Source organism: Monodelphis domestica, chromosome 1 (assembly GCF_027887165.1).
Source record: "Monodelphis domestica isolate mMonDom1 chromosome 1, mMonDom1.pri, whole genome shotgun sequence".
NCBI lineage: Eukaryota > Metazoa > Chordata > Mammalia > Didelphimorphia > Didelphidae > Monodelphis > Monodelphis domestica.
The window spans coordinates 674,407,653-674,433,326 of record NC_077227.1 but is presented as its reverse complement, the minus strand read 5'-3'; the positions used below and the strand labels follow the sequence as shown (position 1 = coordinate 674,433,326).

Sequence of the window (25,674 nt, the reverse complement as noted above, 5' to 3'; positions counted from 1 at the left end):
TGTAGAAGTCCCCTCCACTGAAACAAATTGCAAGCCTTCCTTGCCACAATAGTCACAAAATCTTGGTGCAAGAAGGACCCTTAAGAGAAAATTTCATCATGGACCAGAGATTCACAGACTTGGAATTGAAAGGTAAATCAGAGGACATCCAATCCAACCTCCTCATTTTACAGAGAAGGAAACTGAGTTTCCAAAATGGTTCCAAAATGAAATGATTGGATCTGGATTGGATTGGAATTGAACTCAGGTCCTCTGACTCTGAGAGTAGATCACTAGCCACATCTTCAAATCAGATTTTCCTGATTGTCTTCATGACAGGCTGTGGACTACAAAAGAATTCACTCTCTGAGGACAAATTTTAACCCCCTGAACTTGCTAGGGTAAATGCACTTCACTAATCCTTCCCTAGGGCAGCTAGGTAGCCAATGGGTAAATTGCCAGGTCCAGAGTTAGGAAGATTCCTCTTCCTAAATTCAAATCTGGCCTCATACACTTATTAGCTAAGTGACCCTAGGTTAGTTGCTTAACCCTATCTGCCTCCGTTTTTTTCATCTGCAAAACAAGTTACAGAAGGAAATGGCAAACCATTTTAATATCTTTTCCAAGAAACCCCAAATGGAGTCACAAAGAATTTTGTGTGACAGAAACAACTGACCAACAAAAATAATCCTTCCCTGTTCCTGTACCCCCAAAAATTGCAGGTTTGGAAGAATTTCCAAAACTTATGCAGTACTCTCATTGCCTTCATGAGCTCAGGGTCCTCTCTATGTCATGATTAACTGTCCTTATGAAGATTCCAGTCTTATAATAGTATTCTTTCTTCTTGAGGAGCTCTTTTTTAAAGGGAAAGATATAACCTCTGTGCTCAAAGAGCTTCTAGCTTAATGGAAGAAATGTCTCCTCAGAAAATTCCTATTCTGAAATAGAATGTTGCCTTTCAGTGTTCACCAAGACATTATAAGGGAATACGGAACTTGGTTTCTGGATGGGGGCAAAAGTCCAAACCTCTGACCCCTTAGAAGCAACCTCCATTGCCTAGAGGCCACCTAGGGTTCAACTTAAGCCACTGTGGTAGGGTGAAATATTATTTGAGTAAGAAGGATGTTCAGAATGGAGAAAAAACAGTAGGCCTATGAAAGTTGACTTCAAATATTGTTATCAGGAATAAAAACTTCCCAATCTCAGGCTTGGAGCCTTATATACTGTTCTACCTAGCTGCCTAGATGACCAGTAGTCAAGTTCCCAATTCTGAGAGGCAATATTTCACTCATTATCTCCCAAAAGATGAGAAATTTGAATCCAGAGTTATAAGCCCCAAGTACGATTTCTCTGAATGCCCAAGTATATTGGTTAGATAATGGTCATACTGGTCGTTCTGTGGTTCCATGAACAATGAACTTTATTTCTTGACTCTGGACATTTCTTTGACTCACACTTAAATACTCTCCCTCCTCATCTCCACCTACTGACTTTCCTGACTTCCTTCAAGTCCAGTCTCTATAGAACTCCTTCCCCAGTCCCTCTCAATTCCAGTGCCTTCCTTCTTTTGATTATTTCCTATTTATTCTTATTATACTTTTGTTTGTACATATTTGTTTATATGTTGTCTCCCTCTCCCACTTAAATTATAATCTTCTTGAAGGCAAGAACTGTCTTTTGACCCTTTTTGTATTCCCAGTGCTTACCAGTGCTTGAAATATAACAGATGGTTAAAAATGTTTATGGACCACTTTAACATAGTTCTATCTGGAGATAGCCCTCTCTCTCTCTCTCTACCACCACCTCCATCTCAAGCTCTCCCACCATGATGCGTTTACTCACTCAATCTGGATCTCACCTTCCTTTCTCATTTAGGGGAGCTTGATTTCACAGTTATGCTCTTTATGGACCACTCCATCTCTGGAGACAGTTTCCTGACTACCTGATGCTTCGATCAGCAGCAATGAAATATAACACTCAGTCCACACAGGTAGAGGAACAGAATCACAGGAAGGGAAGAGGAAGGGACTAAATATTTGAATAGCACCAACTATTTTCCCAACTCTTTACAAATATCTCTTTTCATCCTTATAAAACAGGTACTATTACTGACCCCTTTTTACAATGGAGGCAAACAGTGGTTACGTGACTTGCCCAGAGTCACATATATCCTGATTGAGAGAGATTTGAATTTAGGTCTTCCTGACACACCAGGTCGAGAGCTCTAAGCCCTGCACCAAAAGCTAAATGTATAGGACTTGTGATCTACGGAGACTAGCAAAATGTCAGGCCCACTATTCTCTCCAGGAATAAACTGTCTACTGTAGCCAGAGCAGGTTGGCCATACATCCTCTCACAGCATCCTCTCCTGTATAGGAATTCTGGCATCTCAACTGAGTAGCAATAGCTGACTGAAACCCAAGAAGGAAGGTGTGAGTCAGAAAAATGTGAGCAATCTGGAAATATGAACTAGACCTTAACACCACCTCCACCAAAGAATTCTGGAAAAAGCAAGATATGCTGATGGAAAAGTTGAACATGTATGAGGATGGGTCTGGGAAAATTACACAGAAATCCAGGGAAGAAAGAGTATATTTCAGGCTCCGTTCCCATCCCTGAAGGTCTAAGTTCCATAGACCCAGAATTAAAACCACACGCAGATACATGGAGCCAAAGGAGCTGGGGGAAGGATGAGTTGAGGGTCAGGGACTGTCAAGTTTTCCAAAGAGAACACCCTCTTGATGTGGTCCTGGCCCCTTTCCGATATACAAGCCCCTCGAGGCCATTGAAAGCAAGGGGCTTTGGAAAAGACTCCACTAAGCAGCATGACTACGGAGGTTTACCATGGCCTTGGGTCCCTTGAAGTGCAGTCAGCAATTTCAGTTTCATTATACACCTTGGCTGGTGACCAGACATGTGCTTCAATGGCTTGGCCTCCACACATGCATACGTGTCTGTAACCAATGTGGGCCCATGACCAAGTCCATATGACCCTGGGTGAGAAAGATGAAGGGAGAATTACTGGCCATCCGCACCGTGGAGGGCAATATGTCTATAGGCTTTTTAAAAAGTTTTTTTTTTCCCACCAGGCTACTGAGGCAGCAGGACAATGGCTCACCAGTGAATGGCACTCTCTGTCTGCTGTCAGCACAAGAAAACCCAAGAGAAGGTATTTAAGCAGTTAACTCACATACCGATTCCATTCGCAACCACTGAGTCGTGGCTAACTTCACATTCGTTGGCCATATTGGGCTCTCCCTCATGCTCATTCAAATCCAAGTTGGGTGGGTGGGTGGCATCCCCAAAGTGTCCTGCATCTTTCTCATGACTGGCATCTCCATTCAGTATCCCACTGTGTGCCTTTTTTAATGGCATGATTTGCAAGCCACTGGGCGTAGTTCGGTAAGAAACAGTCTTGGCAGCTCTGTCCCCCCCTGATTGGGGCTTTGTGGCATACCCCTTTTTTGGTTTTTGGAGGGAAGGGTTCATCCGCTTCCGTTTGTGGGAACTCCCTTTGCTCTTCCCTGATTCAGGTCTATGAGACAGTTTCTCAATAGATGCTCCACGACTTTCTCTTAGGAATTTTGGGGTGTTGCTCTGCTTCCCAGACTTAATTCTCTTCTCTCTTGCCACATGCAGTCCATTAAATTCATCGATAAACTCCTCACAGTGCAGTAAATGATGCTCAGGCTCCCATGTGTCCTCGTTGCTGCCATAACCTTTCCATCGGATGAGATATTCCCATTTCCCTTTCTTGTTCTTCCTTTTGTCTACGATCCTCTCAACCTGAGAGGGAAAGAGATGAGATCAGAGTGTAAAAGCAATGTCCAAAACCATCCAGAAAAAGCAAAGTGCCCTCAGTGAAGACGAGTCTACCTAATTCCACATTCTAGTCGGTACCCTCAGCAGTATTCAAGAAGGAAGATGTTATTTTAGATCATTATTTAATTGAATAAAACTCCACTGTATTTGCCTTTGAGTCTCTGGAGACCCTGCCAAGCTAGCCTCCCTCATCTGTATCAGGAAAGTAAGGAAACTGAACTAAAGTGATCATGAAGAAATTGTCTAGCCCTAACCTTCATTAAGCTATGAAAATATTTACCTGTTTTTAAACTATCCTCCCCAGAATAAAAATGATCAATGATGTTGTCTCCAATATCTCTGGCTTTCATGCAATAGATGCTTTTTTTTTAAGTCATGGTTCCTTAAAAAAATGTAATTAGGTTTACCTGGATGCAGCATAACTCCTACCAACCAGAAAGACAGGTGAATAAATGGATGCTTATGGCTACCCACCTCTTGACAGCCAAATGATGGGCTCAAGGTCTAGAATGAGATACACATTTTGGACACAACCAATGTAGGAATCTGTCCTGTTTTATTATGCATATTTGTTAAAAGTCCTTAATTTTTTTTTCTTTTCTTTGCCCAGTAGGAAAGGAGGATGGTGTGAAAGGATAACAGGGAAGAAGGTAAGGAAAAAGAAGAAAAAGAAAGAAAAGTGAATTGTTGAAGCATGTTTTAAAAGAAATGCAGAAAAGAGAAAAGAAGGAAGATCAGAAAAAAGCACAGATATGCAGGACAGTTTTGAAAGTTGCAGGTTGATCTGATATATTTACAAAGAAAAGCCAGCTATGCTTACAAGAAATTTGCCTTACAAGAAATTATGCTTACAAGAAAAGTCTCATGTACATTCCTCTTTTCCTGTCTCTCTGTGTATAATAATATATATAATATAATAATAGTAAATAAAACAGCTGTTTTTATTTGGTGTTTGTGAAGGTCAGAGTAAAAATTAATTTAAAGAGCAAAAACTAGATAGATGCTGAGGCACAAAGTATTACTGAGCCCAAAGGCTTCATTATTTTATCCACTGGATGCTATCTGAGAAATGGAGAGAATCATATATATTCTTGAGAAGGAAATGGGAAAGTGACCACAGAGCAGTTGGAAGACCTCTATGTATCCAGCAGTGCTATCTACAAATCACAAAATCTTTAGCCTCACCTTTGTTTCTTCTTTCTTTCTTCCCTCCTTCCATCCTTCCCTTCTTCTCTCCCTCCCTCTCTCCTTTCCTTCCTTCTTTTCTTCCTCCCTTATAGTCAGAGTGGCTTCAAGAGAGACCCATCTCCCACTAATAATATAAGCTAACATTTATATACTGTTTACTATGTGCCAGGCACTGTGCTAAGTGCTTTATAATTGTTATCATACTTAATAATAATAGCTAGCATTTACATAGTGGTTACTATGTGCCAGACATTGTGCTAAACAATTAATATCACATTTAATAATAATATTAATTTGTTGTTCAGTTGTTGCAGTCATGTCTGACTCTTTTTGGCCCTACTTAGGGTTTTCTTGGCAAAGATATTGTGGCTTGCCATTTCCTTCTTCATCTCATTTTACAGATGAGAAAACTGAGCCAGATGGTGTTAAGTGGCTTGCCCAGGATCAATCAGCTAGTATTTAGACCTGAATTTGAACCCAAACCTGCCAACTCTACATTGGGCATTCTAGCCAATGTAGTAACTATATCTGTCCTTCCTTTTCATTAGATCACAATTCTTAATTTTTTTTGTTCTGGACAGTCTAGAGGAGCCTATGGACCCCTTCTCAGAATCATGTTTGTAAATGTATATGATAAAATATATAGACTGATTTAGGGAACATTGATACTGAAATAGCTACAAGAATATATATATATATATGTATACATATATATATATACATATATATATATACACACACATATATTATATATAGATATATAAAATTTCACTGAGCTAAGCATCCCTTTTAGTTTCCCTTTGGTTTGGGGTCTCTTCATTTCAGTGATTTTTGAGGCTGTGCTGTGTGTGTCTTTTCTACCTCAAAAAAATAAAAGTAACAGGAATCTTCTTTGAATCTAGTTATCAAAGCTGCCAAGCTATCTAATGATTTTTCTTCTCCCTTGAAGCCCTAGCAGGCCTATCAATGTGACTTCCTGAAAACAGAAAGGGAGATAGATCTCTACTCTCATCCATTTTTCTCCTTCATAATCTGCTCAAGGTATGTTCATAGTGAATTGAAGTGCAGCTATTCCTGCTGTCACCAACAACATCTTCTGTTTCTATTCTGTTTAACCTACCACTCCTGAATGGAACTGGAAGGTCATACAAGGGGGTAAGGATCCTAGCAACCTGAATTTCCTATCCAGGAATATAAAGTCATCTTCCCATACTGAGAAAATAACTTTTCTTTTCCTTAGGATACATAACACTTTTTTGAAATTCATTACTTGAAAGATGTAACAACTGCAATGGCAGTTTTAAAAAATTTCAAATAACATGGGTATAATGGAAAAGGACTGGATTTAGAGAAAAAAGAAGTAAGGTTAAGATGGTAAAGACAGGGATTTAACTGAGTTCTCTCAAATTTCCTTCCAAACAACTTTAAATTACACCTCCAAATGAATTCTGAGGCTGCAAAACCAACAATATAAAACAAATTTTCAACCCCAAATAACTTTGATGATCAATAAGAAAGATATATCTCACATGTGTGAGAATGAAGCATAGTCAAGTACAGATTATGTCATCACAGCCCTCCCTTCAAGACAGCAGCAGACCTTGGGGGTGACTGAATAGGCTTCCAGAGGTCTCAGAGCAGAATATAAAAAGTTCAGACAACTGGTCAGAAGGATATTATAGGGAATCTTTTGCTGGCACTGGAAGCAAGATTCAGCTACATTACCCATGCACAATTCTAAGATGTAGCCCTAGAGTGAGGATTGCAGCTTTTGGGACCTTGGATATTGTCCCAGGATTGAAAAAGTGTTTGTAGTCTCTCACAGACCAGAGAATAGGCTAGAAGGAAAGTGACCACATCCCTCCTTAGATCATACTACCTTGGAAGAACTAAAAACTTACAGTCCCTCAGAACTAAGTGAAAAAAAAAAAAACACAAAAAGACTGAAACCTGGGATATAGCCTCTGTCTATCCCAGGAGCAGAACTCAACCTCAACAAAGTTAAAAGTCAAGAAACAAACAAGAAAAGAATATGCCCATAGGAAATTTCTATGATGACAGGGAAGATCAAAACACAAACTCAGAGGAAGACGATTTCAAAGTAGACTTGCATAGCCTCAATGAAAATTGTGAATTGGTATCAGCACTGAAAACTATTACAGGAAAAGTTCAAAAATGATTAAAAAACCAAATAAAAGGTAAAGGTAGAGGGGAAAATGGGGAAAGAAATGTGAGTGATGCAAGAAAATTAGGGGAAAAAGAGTCAAGAGCTTGCCAAAGGAGTTACAAAAATTACTGAAAAAATACTTTAAAAAGCGGAGTAGGCCAAATAGTAAGAAAGACACAAAAATCCACCAAAGACAACTTCTTAAAGGGTAGAATTAGTTTAATGGGAAAGAGATACAAAAGCTCCCTGAAGAAAATAATTTCTTTAAAAAGTTAAAACTGGTCAAGTTGAAGTTAATGTCTCTATAAGACATTACAAAACAACAAATAAGTGAAAATAGGAGAAAATATAATATATCTCATTGGAAAAACAACTGACCTGGAAAATAGATCAAGGAGAAATAATTTAAAAATTACTGAACAACCTCAAAGACATGATAAAAAAAAAAACAACTAGACATAACATTTCAAGAAATTTGCCCCAATATCCTAGAACAAGAGAGTAAAATAGAAATTAAAAGAATCCACCAATCACCTCTTCAGGGATAATCCAAAATGAAAACTCCCAGAAATACTGTAACCAAATTGTAGAGCTCCCAGATCAAGGAGAAAATATTTGAAGCAGCCAGAAGGAAACAATTTAAATTTTATTCTTAAATAATCTTAACAATATTAAACAAATCTTAAACAAGATTTATCAGCTTCTACATTAAAGAAGTAGTTGAAATATGATATTCAAGCGGTTAAAGGAGATAGGATTACAAACAAGAATCATCTACCAAGCAAAACAATATAATCCTTCAGGGGTAAAAATAAACATTTAATGAAATAGAGAACTTTCAAGCATTATTGATAAAAAAGACCAAAACTGAACAGAAAAATTGAATTCCAAATACAAAACTCAAAAAGTACATAAAAAGGTAAACAGGAAAGAGAAACCATACAGGATTCGATAAGGTTAAGCTGTTTACATTCCTATATCAGAAGATGATTCTTCTAACAATTAAGAACTTTATCATTATTAGGGCAGTTAGAAGGAATATGCACAGACAGAGGGCATGAGTGTGAATTGACTGATGAGATGATATCCAAAATAAATAAAATTAAGAGATAAGAAAGAGGGATGCACTCAGGGAAGAGATAAGGGAGAGGTAGAATGTGGTAAATTATCTCACATAAAAGGCGCATTAAAGCAAGAGTTTTTTATAGGAGAGAAAAAGATGGGATATGGTTGTGGCAGGCAATGCTTATACTTTACTCTCAACAGACTCAAAGAAGGAATATTATACACATTCATTTGAGAATAGAAACCTATCTAAAACTACCTGGAAGTAGGAGGGACGGGGAATAACAAAAGGGGGTGGCTGATAGAAGAAAGGGTGTATTGGGAGGAGATGGTAGTCAGAATAGACTTTTGACAAGGAGAAGGATGAAAGGAGAGAAAGAGAAGGATAAGCAGGACAAAAGTAGGTTGGAATTAGTAATCACAACTGTAAATGTGAATGGGATCATCTTACTTATAAAATGGAAGGAGATAACAGAGTTGATTTTATGATTTAAACATAAAGGGTAATACCATAAGCAAATTGGGAGGACAAGGAATAAATCAAAGAGGTTTCATACAAATAAAACCAATAATTAGTAGATTAGAAAGTAAAAAACTAGGGGAGAACTTTTACAGTGAATTTTCCTGATAAAGGTCTCATTTCTCAAATATATTGGGAACTGAAACAAATTTATAAGAATACAAGTCATTCCCCAAATTTTAAAATATCAAAGGATATTACAGGACGTTTTCGGTTGAAGAAATCAAAGCTATCTATAGTCATATGAAAAAAAATCCTCTAAAACACTATTGATTAAAGAAATGCATGTTAAAAACAACTCTGAGGTATCACATCTTACTTCTCAGATTGGCTAATATGACAGAAAAGGAAAATTACAAATATTAGAGAGAATGTGGGAAAATTGGGACACCAATTCATCATTGAGGAGTTATGAACTTATCCAACCATTCTGGAGAGCAATTTTGAGCTGCTCAAAGAACTATAAAACTATACATACCTTTTGATCCAGTAATATCACTAATAGGTCTCTATCCTAAAGAGATTTAAAAAGGAAAAGGGCTTACATGTGAAAAAAATATCTATAGCAGCTCTTTTTGTGGTGATATAGAACTGAAAATTGAGGGGATGGCTATCAATTTAAAAATGGCAGAACAAATTGTGGAATATGTTTGTGATGAAATATTAATGTGTCATAAAAAATTATGAGCAAGACATTTTCAGAAAAATTTGGAGTAGAACAAGGAGAACATTGTATTCAGTAACAGCAGTATTGTACAGTGATCAACTGTGAATGACTTAGCTATTCTCAGAATACAATGATCTAAAATAATTTCAAAGGATGCATGATGAAAAAATGCCAGCCACCTCCAGAGAAAGAACTGAAGGAGTTTAAATGCAGATCAAAGCATAATTTTTAAAACTTTTTTTTAAATTTCCTTGGGATTTTTTTGTCTGTTTTCTTTTGCAACATGACTAATATGGAACTATATTTTGCATGACTGCACATACATAACCTATATCAAACTGCTTACTGTATCAGGGAAGAGAGAAGGAGGGGAGGAAGGGAGAGATTTTGGAACTCAACTTTTCAAAAAAATGGATGTAAAAAGTGTTTTTACATGTTATTTGAAAAAAGAAAATATTTTTTTAATGATCCTAAGTTCAGCGGGCTCTATCTTTGTTTCCAATGTATGATGATTTTTTTCAGTAGCAAATCTTTTTTTTTTAAACCCTTACCTTCCATCTTGGAATCAACACTGTGTAGTGGTTCCAAGGCAGAAGAGTGGTAAGGGCTAGGCAATGGGGGTTAAGTGACTTGCCCAGGGTCACACAGGTAGGAAGTGTCTGAGGCCAGATTTGAACCTAGAACCTCCTGTCTCTAGGCCTGGCTCTCAATCCACTGAGCTACTCAGTTGCCCTCCTTAAAGATCATTTTAAAGCCTTAAAGATCATTTTTCAAAGCATAAGAGTAGTGATCTGCATAGATGGAAATAATATATTCATTAGTAGAATTTTGGTTCCTCAAAGTTTTATAAAATGCTTTATCTAGTGAAGGTTTAAAATAAAGATCTTAATTTAAGTTTCAGTTACACCACTATCCGACCCTGGATAAGTCACTTATTCTGAGTCTCATTTTCTTCATGGAGTCTAGGTTAAGAGGTCCAGATGAAAGACCTTAGGAGAGCTTAGTTCTCCCATAAGCACTCCAACAAAGACATAAAAGGTAACCAAGTCAAGACAACAATCATTTATTAACAGCCTGTCATTTGAACAGACATGCACTAAGCACTGGGGATACAACAACAACGAAAAGTTTGTGCTCTCAAGGTACTCCCAGGCTAATAATGGAGATGATGGACAAAGAACTATTTTAAAAGAAGACAAAGACATTGTAAACTGGAGACAATATCAGGAGAATGGTGGAGTTACAATAAGGAGGGCTAGGAAAGGTTTCCTGCAGAAAGGGGATTTCAGCTAGACTTGAAGGAAGTCAGAAGGCAAAGAAAACGAGGGAGATCATTGTAGGCACTGGGAATAATTAATAAAATCTAGTTATGAAAATGAATATTTGGGGAAGAATAACAAGAAGACTAGTGTCACTGGATGGCAAAGTATGAGGAGAGGGGTAAGGTAAAAGAATGATTAGAAAAGTAGGAATAGGGTAGGTTATAAAAGGTTTTTAAATCCAAACAGATGGTTTTATATTTGATTATGCCTGTAAAAGGGAACCATTGGACAGTATTAGAGGCAACTAGGCGGCACAGTGGCTTGAGCACTGGACATGGAGTTAGGAAGACCCAAGTTCAAATTGAGTTTCAGACACTTCAGACATATGCAGCCCTGGACAAGTCACTTCACCTGTTTGCCTTAATCATCTGGACAAGGAAATGGCAAACCACTTCAGTATCTTTGCCAAGAAAATTCCATGGACAGTTTGGTCCCTGGGATTATGAAGAGTCAGACACGACTTAAAGACTGAATAACGACAGGTTGTGTTTTTTTTTTTTTAATAGGGAAGGGATGATTGACATGTTCACATTTGTGCTTTAGAGGAATCACCTCAATAGGTAAGAGGAGGAAGGACTGGAGAAGAGAGAAACTTGAGGAAGAGAAACCAGCAAGAAGGCTGCTCCACTAGTTCAGGGAGAAGTGATGAAGAGCTATATACTAGGGTGGTGACAGCATCAGAGAAGAGAAGGGGGCAAAGATGAGATACTCTGTGATGATGGAATTGGCAGCACTTGGCAACAGATTGAATATGTGGGGTGAGAGAGAGTGAGGAGTTGAGGATGACACCTAAGTTCTAAGCCTGGGTGGCTAGAAGGATGCTGGTGACCTTGAGAGTAAGAGGGAAATTAGGAATAGAGAAGAACTTGAGAAGAAGAAATTGAGTTGTTTTGAACAGAGATATCCATGAGGCACTCAGTTTGAGATGTCTAATAAAGATTTGGAGATGTAAGATTCAAGGTCAAGAAAAAGGTAGGAAGTGGACCAACAGATCTGAGATCATCTGATTAGAGATAATGAATCCAGGTAATATCATCATCAAGGAGAATAAAGAGAAAGGCTTGCAAATCCCTCCAGCCAATCTAAGACTATACATAAGTCTAAACACACTAAGAGACTACGTGCCAGAGCTGGAGGCCAAGTCAAACTGTAATAAACAGAGCCAAATGATATTTGGATCTTGGTTAAAGGCTGTTAGAGCAGGTGTGTAAGCATAGAACCAGCCCCTGAAAGGTTCAAAGAGCTGAGCAGTGTTAATTTTAGAGCACTCAAAGCCAGAGCAAGAAAGCTAAGGTCAGTGCAGCATAAGGTGTCAATCTCTCCATCAAGGAAATGAACTAATGCCTAAAGCAATACTTGTTTTCTAGAACTTTCAAAAGATCTGAAGCAATTGTTTTTTTGTTTTGTTTTGTTTTTCTATCAGAGCCACAGATGATGACAGGTCAAACTACTGGTTGGTAGTGCATGCCTCTAAGGGGCCTCTGACCAGCATATCACCTATATCCCATCTACCTTTATAGCTGTAATAAGAGTCCAACTCTTGGGCTGGAAATAGGAATAAATAGAAATGACAAAAGATATTGTTCAGGAAAGAAAAAAAAGTAAATGAATCCATAATGAGAATCTGGACTAGATGGAGAGAGTTAGGACAGAGAAGTATTAGACCATTTCCATTATAGATTACTAATATTGAACACACTCTTTCTCTACAACTTTCTCATTTGTAAATAGGGAGAAGAAATAAGGGGGGGGGTATAAGAAGTTAAGCTGGAAGGAAATGCACCATTAGCTATCATAAAACTAGACATGAATGGAATAAATGCACTTATAAGATAAAAATGGATAGCCTATCAGAAAGCAGAATCCAACAATATGCGGTTTATAAGAAATATAGGAGAAATACAATAAAGTCTAAGGAATTATTTCTATAAGTAAATATAACTTGTAAATGAAATAGATTAATATTATCAAAATATAAAATATTCAGATTAATAATTAACCAGCATGAATTTAATAGGTTCTGATAAGCACTGTTAATTTTTGGAATAATACATGAAATAAAGAGCTTAAGTAGCCCAATTTCAGAAAAGAAAATTGAAAAAGAAATTAATTCCAGTAGGAAAAATGAAACTTATAGGTTTCTAAGTGAATTCAATAAAATGTTCAAAGAGCAATTAACTCCAATATAACTTAATTTTTTGCCAAAATATGGAAAATTTATCTTTTAAAATCCCTCCAATTACATGTAGTCCTCCTCATAGATAAATCTGGGGAAAATAAAACAGAAATAGAACTATGGACCAATATAGGACCAATTAGGTGTATGATTTGCAATGTGGGATATATTTAAATATCTTAAGAAAAAAAAACCTCTCTTGCCATCATTAGCCCAAAATCTGTTGTTGAAACAGAATGGTCTGTATTACCTTTTATTATAGGTAATCATTTAGAGTTGCTTCCATTGTTTCCCAGATTTTTGTTAAATACAATTAGGAATACTGTCAAAAGTTGAAAGTTTTGTAATGTATAAAATAATACTGCATATTTATGCACTTCAAAAGTAAATCTCAGGATTTACTTATCATGAGACTGTGCATCTGGCAATATTTATGAGTGAGTTAATTAAATTAATTGTGTGGATCAATACTAATTAATCAAGTAATTATCCATTATCAATTAATAAAATATATTATACAAACATATATAGCATATCCTTAATGAAACCTCAATGCAAAAATTCAATAAAGTATTAGCAAAAAGGCTGCAGCAATATGATAAAATAATTATATACTGTGGCAAGTTTAGATTTAGAGCAGGAATGCAAGGTTAATTCAACATTAGGAAAAATAAATGTGACCATTTTTGGCAACAAAAATCACATGATTATATCAATAGAAGCTTTAAAAGATTTTTACAAAATTAAATACCATTTCATGTAAAAATACTAGAAAACATATGAATAAGTGGATCTCTCCTTAATATAGTACAGATTATTCATCTAAAACCAAGAGCTGGCATAATATGTAATGGAGCAGCAACAGAAGCCTTTCCAATAAGATCAAGGGTAAATCAAGGATATCTACCACCATCCTTATTATTTTATATGGATAGATACTGAACCAACAAAAACTAGAAGAAGAAGAAAAGAAATTCCATTTAGAAAAATCACAGAACATATACATGATTATAACTACACAACCTCTTTAAAGCAATATAAGACAAATAATTGAACTAATACAATAAAATGATAATGACACCAAAATGAATTGACATTTTGAATGCCATACCAATATGAAAAGGATTTATCACTGTCCCCTAGAAACCATATTCATCTCTTTCCTACCAGAACCTTGGACTTTGTCCCTCAGAACCTGGGCTCCGAGAAGTATTTTCATCTCATCTTATTTTGGAATCAGGCAAATTCTTCCTATCCACCTCCAGGACTCCTTTCCTGTTCCCTTTTGCCTTCTACCTCCTCTTCTTGTGTTGTCTCTCTCTGCCCCATCAGAATGCATTTTCCTTTAGATCAATGACTGTCTTGCTTGCCTACCTTTGAAACATCAGTATATCACAGCACTGGTAACATCTTAATATATACTTTCATTTATTAATCCATCTATACATTTATCTACTTTCCTATCTTTCTTTTTTTCTATTTTTCCTCTATGTCCATCTATCTTTCTATTTATCCATCTAACTTATTTTCTACCTTTCTTTTCTCTTTTGTGTCTATCTACCTATTATCTATCCATATTTCTCCCTAACTTATTATCGTTCCATTTATCTACTTTATCTCCCTTCCTACCTATTCTATCTTCCTATCTATGTCTGCCTATTTATCTATCTTTCTTTCTATCTATCTTCATATCTATCTTCTAATCTACCTCCTCACCACTTTTCTACCTATCTACCTTTCTTTCTATGTCTAGACAGATAAGATGGCACTCTCCTCTGAATGATTTTCAAGTTTCCAATTCATTTGTCAGTTCCAGCCCAGGAATAACTATCACTGCAAATTTCTAATCAATATAGTCAGAAATAATAATTGCTCATGTTCATATAGAATTTCATAGCATGAAAAAACTTTATATACTTTATTTTACTTGGTCCTTAAGGAAAAAAATAATAATCTGTAAAGTTGCTATTATGCAAAATTTCATTGATGAGGAAGCTGAGGGCTCCAAGCTTAAGAGGAAAAGTATAACAGCTAATTTCCAAGCAGTACTGAGCATTAGTCCGTATTTCAATAGTGCCTTAAGACTGACAAAGCATTTTACAAATATGATATTTTATCCTCACAACAATCTTAGAAATTAGATTCTATTATCATTCCTTTTTTAGAGATGAGTGAATCAAGGCAGACTAGGATTATATTGCTGCTGTGTCCAAGGCCAGATCTAAACTTGGGTCTTCTTGAGTCCAAGAGTAGATCTTACTGTACCATCTAACTGTTTTTAATGACAGGAAGGTGAAAGCAGGTAAAAAAAGGCACAGGTGTGTGGTCTTAGCCCCATCCCAAGCACCCATTCATTAGCCCTCTATCTCCATCTGCAATTTTTCAACAATGCCCTACATTTCCATACTGAATGACATGCTCTCTTCTGGCTTGACAGTTTCAGGAAGGCAACCTTTAAAGACCACTTTAAGGTCCCCTTTGGAAACGTTCTAATATTTTACATCCTGGGCATTTATCCCTCAACACTGAGAGGATCCAGAGTAATCTTTGTGGTTGCTTTAGCAACCTCTAGGCCAGTATCTTAGAGGAACATTTCATATCAACTTTTAATTACAGAACTTTTGAGCTAGAAGAGACCTCTGCTAGTCCCAATCACAGCTAATAGTTGACAGTTAGGGTACAGTATAGCCTCCTAACTATTCTAGAAGTATAATTTGAACTACTAGAAGCTTATATGAACTGGCATTCATCTGCCAGTCTATTGACCCTTTAATACAACCTCAGAGATTTTTTCTGCTGGATCTAGCTCTGTTGATCTGGCATTTTACTTCCCAGAAAAGATTAATTTCAGCTGCAAACCCATAAGTCTTGCTACTCATTTATCTCCCAGGCCATTTATAAAAATGTTATTCAAAAGATGACAAAAAATTGAAAAATTCTAGATTGGAAAGCCTATAGAAAGACAGGCACACTAATTCACTGCTGGTGAAACTTTAAATTGATCCAACTATTCTAGAAGTCATTTTGGAATTAAGGAGATGTGAAACAAGAAGTATAAATAAAAATAAGATTTAAAATGTAAGACAAGATTATTCCCAATAAAAATTCCAGTCTATTTTATATTTCTTTATCCAGAGATGATTTTTATTCTTAATTTCTCTTTCTGTCATGACAATAATATAGCAATTAAAAATATAAAAAGTAGTTTGTCGCAGCAACTTTATGATGTACAGAGGGTCAAGTATCATTCCCATTTTACAGATAAAGAAGCTGAAGCTTAGAGAAGATAATAGACTTACTCAAAGTCACACAATTAGTAACTGACAGAGGCTCCTCTAATCCCATTCAAATTTATTTTTAATAGCCTTTGCTATGGAAAGGCCATTTATTAAGCTTTCTGAAAATCTATATAAATCATAAATAATAGTTCTTTATGAATATTATCATTTATTCTCTCAAAGACGTAGTGAGATTTTGAGTCACTACTTCTTCCTATTTTCTCCCCAGTGGGATATTTATTTAAGAATACTGTATTCCAGTCTTCCTTAAAGAGAATGCCACCTTGCTCATGGCCATATGTACCAAGGAAGTGAGTTTCATGCATCTGAAACCCCATAGTTCTGTCTGGATTTGTTCTCATGCATGGGAGTTAACAGTAGCCATGTACTATCTTCCCCCATTAAGGGGCACACTAAGGCTTGCTCATGCACTCAGATTAAAAATTCTACATGATTCCTTCTATAATCTATGGCTCAGGGCACCAACCACTTCATTTCCGTATACTAAGCTCAATCATGGAAACTACTCTGAAAATCACTAGATTTGTTTATTTGTTTTGGGCTCATTATGCTCCTCATCAAAGTTTACTCAGGGAAAATTTCACAATATAGAGAATGACTATGTTTCCATGGATTTAAGTAACAAGGTTCTGAGCTCACATATAAGCACTGAAGGAAATAATCCATATACTGAATATAGAATGGTCTTTATTCTATTCCACAGAAAATACAAAAAGCTGTAAAAAGCACTTAAATAAATTCAGAAAACATATGAAGGAGTTACAAAAGCCTATAAATGATCAAAGCATTGTTTTTCCTTCACTTCTGAGTCCTTATGTCTGGCATACTCACAGTGGCATCCAATGGTATCAATATTCCTTGGAAAGTAACAGATTTAATGCAAGGAATGTCTCTTTCACCTGAGAGACATCCAGACAATCAGCATTATCATATTATTTTGAAGGGTTTGGGGCTCACCTAAAAGGGAAATTTATTTAGGATTCCCAGGCATTCTCCCCTTCCCATTATGTAACTAACTGATCCTCTTCTCTTTCTAAGAGCCATGCTGCCTAATAAACCCTAATTTTCTTGATATTTAGATATAATATTCTTGGTATCTTCAAACTCTCCATCTTGTGATGATTCATAGAGCAACCACTGAGCTGGAGCAACTTGAGAAATCTCCTGGGCTAGAAAGCCGGATTCTAGGATTGTGCTATCTAGGAAATATTCCTTCTCAGGATAAAAAGTCATGCCCTGAGACTTAGATTTGGAGATGCTATAAGGGCAGCCCTCAAGAACTCTCCCACTTACTTCTGAGGTTCTCTATTTATAGCTGCTAAATAGTTGAGAAGTTTTAATATTGCTCCTCCAATTCGGGGACCAGAAACAAATTTACCAGAAACTTTCTCTTGGTCCACATTGGCAAGGATATGCAACTCCATATAGCTTTCTGCTCCAGAACAACCATTAACCTTGAATAAGTCACTTAAATCTAAAGCTTTCAATTTACTCCTCTGTAAATAGGTTGGACTATATGATATCCAAGACCTAGATCTAAATCTAAATCTATTGATCCTAGGTAGCAATATTATGACAATGGAATCTTCATTAATTGCCTAGTATAATGATTTTTAGGAGAATGTTCCAGACTTCATTTATGAGGGGAAACTCCCTTTGTAGAATTTCCTTCCATCGACTCACACTGACCATATATCTCAAGTTAGAGTCTGAGAAAGTTGTCTGGGATACTTAGAGGTTAAATGACTTGCCAACAGTCATACAGCTAGTATGTATCAGAAATAGGATTTGATCTCAAGTCTTCCTCCCTGCAAGACCAACTTTCCTGTTTATGATACCATGGTGCCCTTAATGTTATGATCAGATTCCTGTTTTTAAAGGCAAAGATGAATATTCTCACATTTAAAGGCCATTAGCTTTCAGTTGTTTGTAGTCTAAACAGCAAAGTACCACCAACATTTTAGAAAATATTAATTTCTGGTTTTTCTAAAAATAAAATTAGAAATGGCTTTCATGGCACATCATGCAAACCAGTAACATAAGTTAATTCAGGAAGAAGAAGTACAAAATTTGATATTTTAACTTAATGAAAAATGCATATTTTTACATCAGCATAAATCTAGATGCTAACCAACAGCCAACCTTCAACAGATTCCTGAGCCAAATGTTCCAAGTTGGAAGCTACCCTATAAATAAAGACCTCCCAATTCTGGTAGTTTGTCAAACCTGTAATTTCTCCACCAATGCAGATTGCAACCCTTCCACACTTTCTAATCCTATGTAATTCTTATCCATGTCCTTCCATAAGTACCTCATAGATCATTTATCCAACCATTAAAGATGCTGTTGTTCTTAAATTTTTTTCTTTGATATTCCACAGGCACTAGCGCAACACAGGACCGTTAATTACTCTCTCTGGCTTCATCTCCTTTTCTAATCATACATTTCCTGTATAACGTCAGTGCTTTAGAATAAGGCATCCCTGGTAACATGCTGTATCCCACTGATACTTACCCTGTGCCTTGGCATTGCCCTTTGAGTCAGTAGAATGTGATATACAATTCACATATCCATCCCCAGAGAATAAAATAAGCAGATTTTTTTTAAAATGAGGGTTTTATTTCACTTCTGGACAATTGAGAAATGTCTTCTAGTCTTGTAAATAAGGAAATGTAAGAGGCTCTTATCAAGAAATCTTATTGCTGAGAAGTCAACTTGCTTAAAAATTAAAAAAAAAAGATGACTGGACAATTAAGAAAGAGATGGAGAGCTGAGTTTGGTAGACAAGAAAAGTGTTTACAATTTGCAATCCTATGTCCAGAATTACTGTGGCTATAGATTTTAGGAATTCACTCCCAGTCATCCTTACCTCAAACAATTTCTAAGTTCTGAGTTAACTTGTATTTTTCCTCCCTCTGGCATGTCTCTTTTACTATACAGACTCTACTATAAAAGCTGTGACATTTAAATACAGCATCTGTTAGAGCTCTCTCCCTATTACTTTTCAAACACAGATGTTGCTATGTGGAATTACCCTGGATAATACACAATCTCAAGGCTCAGGACAAAAGCAAAGATGGGAGCCTTCACTTTACCACTTATGCTGATTACCTTCTTTATACTGTAATCACCTTGTGAATCAAGAACCTTTCATGCTTTGAGCTCATTTCCTCAGATCATGGTATATGGCCTTGCACACAGTAGGCATTTAATAAATATTGACTGACTTCTTGATTTCTCATAAATCAAGGATCACTCATAAGCCAGTGGAATTCCAACACTCAGTCACATGATCACTCTCCTTCTCTACCAACATAACCACCATGGGTCCCCACCTGAAGACAACCTCACACATACATGCTAATTCATTTTCTGAAATTATTATATCTCCCTTAGAATCACACCATTAATCTCTATATCATTAAAATCATTGCAACCACTCTCCTACCTCTTCCATCCATATTTCATTCTCTATATACTGAACTTTATACCCTGTGGTCAGATCTAGTGTTATGGAAAATAAAATCACCAAAATGTAAAAGATGCTTTGATTTTCCTCTATAATATAGAAGAAGTCTAGATTCATCCTCTACAACTTCCAGAAGAACTACACAGGCATGAGTATCCAATTGAGCACATGTGCGTGCGCACGCGCGCGCACACACACACACACACACACACACACACACACACACATACCCTAAAGAACTACTATGAAGTCAAGGATGCCCAATGCACAACCTCCCCCCCAAAAAAGAGAATAACTCCAAAATATCTCCGAGAAAAGAATCTTCCTCCTCCTTCTCCCCAAAAAAGTATCAAATTAGAATTCCTACAAGAAATTATTTCAAGAGTCAAAAAAATGAGTTTAAAGTATGTTATTATAAATCAAAGAGGAAACAGAAGAAACAAGAGGAAAAGAAATGAAGGTGTGGAAGAAAGAAATAGAAAGATAATTAACAGCTTACTACAAGATGTATAAAACTTTACTCAAACAACAGACATCTTGAAAATTAGAAAGGATCAAACAGAAATTAATGACTACTTTTAAAATCCAAAAGATGGGGCTGGGGGCAGTGAAGAAAATATAAGGCGTCTCATGTAAAAAACAATTGACCTGGATAAAGACCAAGGAAAGATAATTTAAGAATAATTAGACTACCAAAAGCAATGACCAAAAATAGAAGACTGGGGAGATACATAGATATAAATATGTAGATACATATGGATATGGGTGTGGTTATGTATCGGTGTGGGTGTATGCAGATGGGTGGGCATATATATATATATACATATATATATATATATATACATTTCTACATATCTACACATATACAGATATGCATATATACATATACAGATATATTTCAAGAAATAAAAACAAAACAATACAGAACAACAAAAGCCTAGCTCATATCCTTAAGAATTTAAAAGCAAAGTGAAAATAGGAAGAATGCACCTATCACCCCAAAATGTAAATTACCAAGAACTTTAATATCCCAAATCTGGAATTTCGAGGTCAACAGCCAGAAAGAAAAGTTCAAGTATTGAGGAAAAATAGTTATGATCAGACAATATTTATTAGCTACCACTATAAAGAAGTAGAGAGCATGGAATACCACATTCCAAAAATCAAATGATTTATATAAGTGAAAAGACATAAAAAAATTTATTTAACTTACCCAGCAAAACTTAATAAAATTGTACAGGAATGAAAATAGATTTTCAATAAATAGGTGGCTTCCAAGTATTTCTGATGAAAAGAACAGAGATGAATAGTATCTTTAAACTAAAATTACAGTGAAAAGAAACATAAAAGACAAATTTAAGTGAGCAATCCAAAAAGACTTTATACAGGTGACGTAATTGCATTCTAAAGGAAACTAAAAGAATATTGTAAGTGTACCTTAATGATGTCAAAAGGGATGACAGAAGTAGTCAGATAAGATGGAAATTCTAGGCATAGATTGTTATTTTTAAATTATATTTTTAAAAAAATAAGAAAGGGGGGAAATAGAAGGAAAACTAATTATCTCATATAATTGGGTGGGCAGCACATGGAGAAAGCTTACAAATATGGTTAATAAAAAAGCAGATCCAGGAGGATAATTTGTGCCACAGAAACAACAATGCAAAAAATAAAAATTTCTAAAGACTTATGAATTATGTTAAATACAATGCTAAAATATGAATCCAAAGGAATGGTGGTTTAGAATGATGCTTCTACCTTCTGATAAGAGTTGATAAGACTAGATATGCATAGTGATACATGCAATTTTTGGTATGATTAATATGGGGTATAGTTTGATTGACTGTATTTGTTTTTTGCAAGAGACTTGCTTTTCACTTTCTTTTTGATCTGTTTTTTTTTTTTTTGCAGACAGGTAGAGAGAGGAAGTAGAAAAGATGAGTAGAGATGTTTACTGAATGGAAAGAATAAAATTTTATTTTTTAATTTTAAAAGAAATATATAAAAGAAAATGATAATAATGAAACAATATATCAAAATGTCTTGGGTACAACTAAATTAGTCATGAAGTAGGAAAAACATCTTTAAAATAGAAAAGAAGAGAATTAATGAATTGAGTATACATTTTTAAAAGTTAAAAACCCAAAAAACAAAAATATAGGCACAAATAGGATATTGAAAATAACTAAAAATATAGATAAATTTAAAACCAAAAAGAATATAGAAATAATACAATTAAAAGCTGGTTGTTTGAAAAGATTACCATAATTGATAAAATGTTAGCAACATGATTACTACAAAGAAGGCAGAATCAAATTAACAGAAAAGCAAATGAACAAAGCAAAATCACAACAAAACCAGGAGATACAAAAAGAATGATCAGAAACTACTATATATAGTTATTTAGTCACTTAGATAATCCTAGGAACAGAAACTGTCAGCAAAAATACTAATTGAGCAACTTTATAGCTTCAACAAGGTTGCAAACAAAAAATAAGTCCACAAAAGTAACAGTATTACTATATACAAGTTTTAAAAATCAAATAGACAATAATATAAAGGGAAAATAACATTCAAAATAACTATAAATTGCAGAAAATGTTTTAGGGTCATGATACTAAAGCATATTCAACAATTACATAGATTCAGAAAGCTACTTAAAGAAATAAAAAATAGCTAGAACTGGAAGAACAGCACCGGGAGTAGATGGAGTTAATATTCAGGGTTCCTGGCTGAAACATCCCAATATCACAAAAATTACAATATGACCTACATTATTTATAATTTTACTACTATGTCAATCAAAAATATAATTATTTGTTTAATTGATGGAATTTAATTAACTGGTAGAATATTTTGAAGAATTCAATAAATTTTTTAAATCATATGAATGAATAAAAGACCTAAAATAATGAAAAAGGTAAAGAATAGGGAAATAGCACTCTGAATTAAAGCAATATTACAAAAACAGCAGCACATCAAATCATTTTGATATTAGATTAAAAATTGAGAGATATATCAATAAAACTGACTAAGACATAGAATAATCAGAAATAATGGAACTCTAAAATCTCATATTTGGGAAATCACAAAACATTAATTAACTAGGAAAGAACTCCTTATCTGATAAGGACTGCTGTAAAACTGGGACTCAGTCTGGCACAAATTAGGCTTACCACAGTTCACATTATAGTTCACCACAAATTCAATTGGATATATGTCCTGACTCTTAATAATAATATTAGAAAAATATTAGAAAAGACAGAGACCAATCAAAAATCTATATAGGATATGTAGTCATAAAAATAACAATACCCAGAATTTATATAGCAAGTTAAGGTTTATAATGAATTTCATAAATACTACTTTCTTTTACCCTTAACCAACCATAAAAACTAGATGCTATTATTATCCCATTGAACCAAAGAGGAAACTGAGGTCAACTGACTTGCCCAAGGTCACAAAGTTGATGAGTATCTAAGGCCTGATATAAACACAGATCTTCTGAACAATATCCAGTGCACCATCTAGCTGCAGCTAACAAACAAGAATTAGAGATCATTACAAATGTTAGATTTAAATTAGTTTTGAGCGTTAAATAGTTGTAGATAAGAGAGTGGGAGCCATAAACTGTGATAATTAAAATGTTTGGGAGCAAGGGAAATATATAACAATTATGACCACTGAAATATGTTTTCTACTGTGTCTTGGGATATATAAATATAAGATGGTCGCCAGGGAATATATTCCCAATTTATGAATATGCCCAAGCCAACTGGGTTTTATAGAGAAATTTAATTTAAAATACACTGATTAATCAATAGAAAAAGAGAGAAAGTAAGAAAGGAATAAGAATGAAGGCCTCAAGCCAATAATCCTAGACCTCAGTCCTAAGAGATAAATCAGTCAGTTGGTTTTATCACTCACCCAAGATCTCTCTAGGTAAGGCCATGCCAACCTCAAGCTCCACCTTCAAGAGAGCCTCCTTTCAAGAAATGTTTCCAGAGAATTCTCCTCCTGACTCCTCCTGAGTTCTCCTTCCACAGCCTCCTTCAAGACCTCTCCAGGAGCTCTCCCTCCAGGACCTCTCTACTCTCAGACCTCCTTCAGAGCATCAACCTTCTCATCTTTAAGCAAACAATCTAAGTTCCCTCCCCTCAGTTCTCACATCTACCAATCACTGTCGATGTCTCCCCTGTGCCAATGTTGGCTCTAGCTTAACCCAGGACCGCCCAGAGGTCTGTCTCCTTTGCACATGTCTGTTGAAGGTCATATTCTCAAATAATTAAATCTTGATCTTTGCTGCAGCCCTTCCTAAATCCTGTTACTCTGAGTAGGGTAGAGATTGTAGTTTCCAAGACCTGGTTCTGTCATTCCAAGTATCTCTAGTGTATCAATTCTAAAATCAATCATGACTCAAAGAACTTCCTGTTTTATGCTTAAGCATAGGTCAAAGCCCTTAGCAAAAGGTTTCTGTCCTAAAATAGTCTTAAGTAGGGAGGAGAAGAATCCTCCCATGCCAAGGAGTTTCATATTCCAATAGAGTTCTTACTATCAGTAGGAAATTTTTTCAAGTATGAAATTTCCCAATGGGGAAATTTCCAACATTCATAAGTCTAAGAAATTTTAAGGTTTACACAAATGATAAAATAGTTAATTTTGAACACAAGGAATTGAAAATTTTCTGCAGAAATAAATGGGATTAAAAAGAGGAATTAGGCAAATGGGTGAAACATTTTTGTATCAAATTTCTTGGGTAAGGATTTAGTATCCAAGATAGATGGACAATTAACAGAATGTAGTAGAACAAAAGTAATTCCCCTGTAGATAAGTGGTTAAAGGATATGAAGTTATTAAAAAAATTGAAAGCTAATAACAATCATGTGAAAAAAGGCTCAAAATCACCAATAATGAAAGCAACCCCTATCAAAACAACCCTATGGTTTCATCTCACACCCAGCAATTTTTTTTAATGACAAATATGGGATTGAATAGCCAGTGTTCAAGGGGTTGTAAAAAGATGGGCACACATGCATTGTTGTTGACACTGTACATCAGCATAACCAATCTGGAAAGCAAGTTGGGATTATATAAAGAAAGTGCCTAAAATGTCCATAACCTTAATCTGAAGATTGCATTACTAGGCATATACCCAAAGTATTTGATTGATAAAAACAGAGACCCCATATACACTAAAATATTTACGGTAGGCCTTTTTGTAGTAGCAAAGAGCTAGAAACAAATTAGATGCCCATCGATTTGGGAATGTCTAAGCAAATTGTGGTCCATGCACATAATGGAATATTACTGAGTTCTAAGAAATTTCAAACACGATGAATACAGAGAAACAAGGAAGCACATACAGTAATGCAGAGTGAAATCATCATTGCCAAGAAAACAATACAAACACTGTAAATAGAAAGAATCACCACCAAATACAATGCAAGAGGTGGGAAAGAGGGAGGAAAAAAGAATGAGACATAGATATTTGGAAATAGCTACTATGAGAATTTGTTTCTCTTGCATAAGAACACATATGATAATTTATTACATATTTATAGCAAATCATATGTATTCTCTTCTATTATTATATATTTTAAATGATAACAAAAAAGTGAAAACTGAAGAATTACAAGGAAAAAGCATTAAAAATTAAATTAAAATGAAATGACACTCCCCTGATTCCTTTACAGAGGGGCAGGTATATAGTGGTAGAGAATTGTATTTATTTCTAATTTTTTCAATGTATTTATCAGGTCTACTAATTTTTTCCTCTTCTCCCTCTTAATTTTTTGCTTTTAGAAATTCTTTGTTAACAAAAACTGAGATGGATCCAAGAAGCTACATGGTGCAATGGAAAGAATTCTGGCCTTAGAAGCAGGAAGACATCTTTATGAATTCAAATTTGGCCTCAGACACTAGCTGTATGACCAACCAAATCACTTCACTCTGTTTGTCTCAGTTTCCTAAACAGTAAAATGAGCTAGAGAAGGACATGGC

General features: G+C 35.4%; 1 protein-coding gene across 2 annotated transcripts in view; it reads right to left on the bottom strand.

Moving 5' to 3' along the window:
• CDYL2 (chromodomain Y like 2) overlaps positions 1 to 25,674 on the bottom strand; it is a 229,752-nt gene that overhangs the window by 77,646 nt on the left and 126,432 nt on the right. The window contains exons 2-3 of one of the 2 annotated variants that reach the window (XM_056795556.1): positions 3,174 to 3,765; positions 2,823 to 2,972 (exon numbers count right to left, since the gene is read on the bottom strand). In XM_056795556.1, the coding sequence (XP_056651534.1) occupies positions 2,823 to 2,972; positions 3,174 to 3,765 (742 nt within the window). The remainder of the gene's footprint in view (positions 1 to 2,822; positions 2,973 to 3,173; positions 3,766 to 25,674) is intronic. The other variant, XM_007477036.2, reaches the window with a different exon arrangement.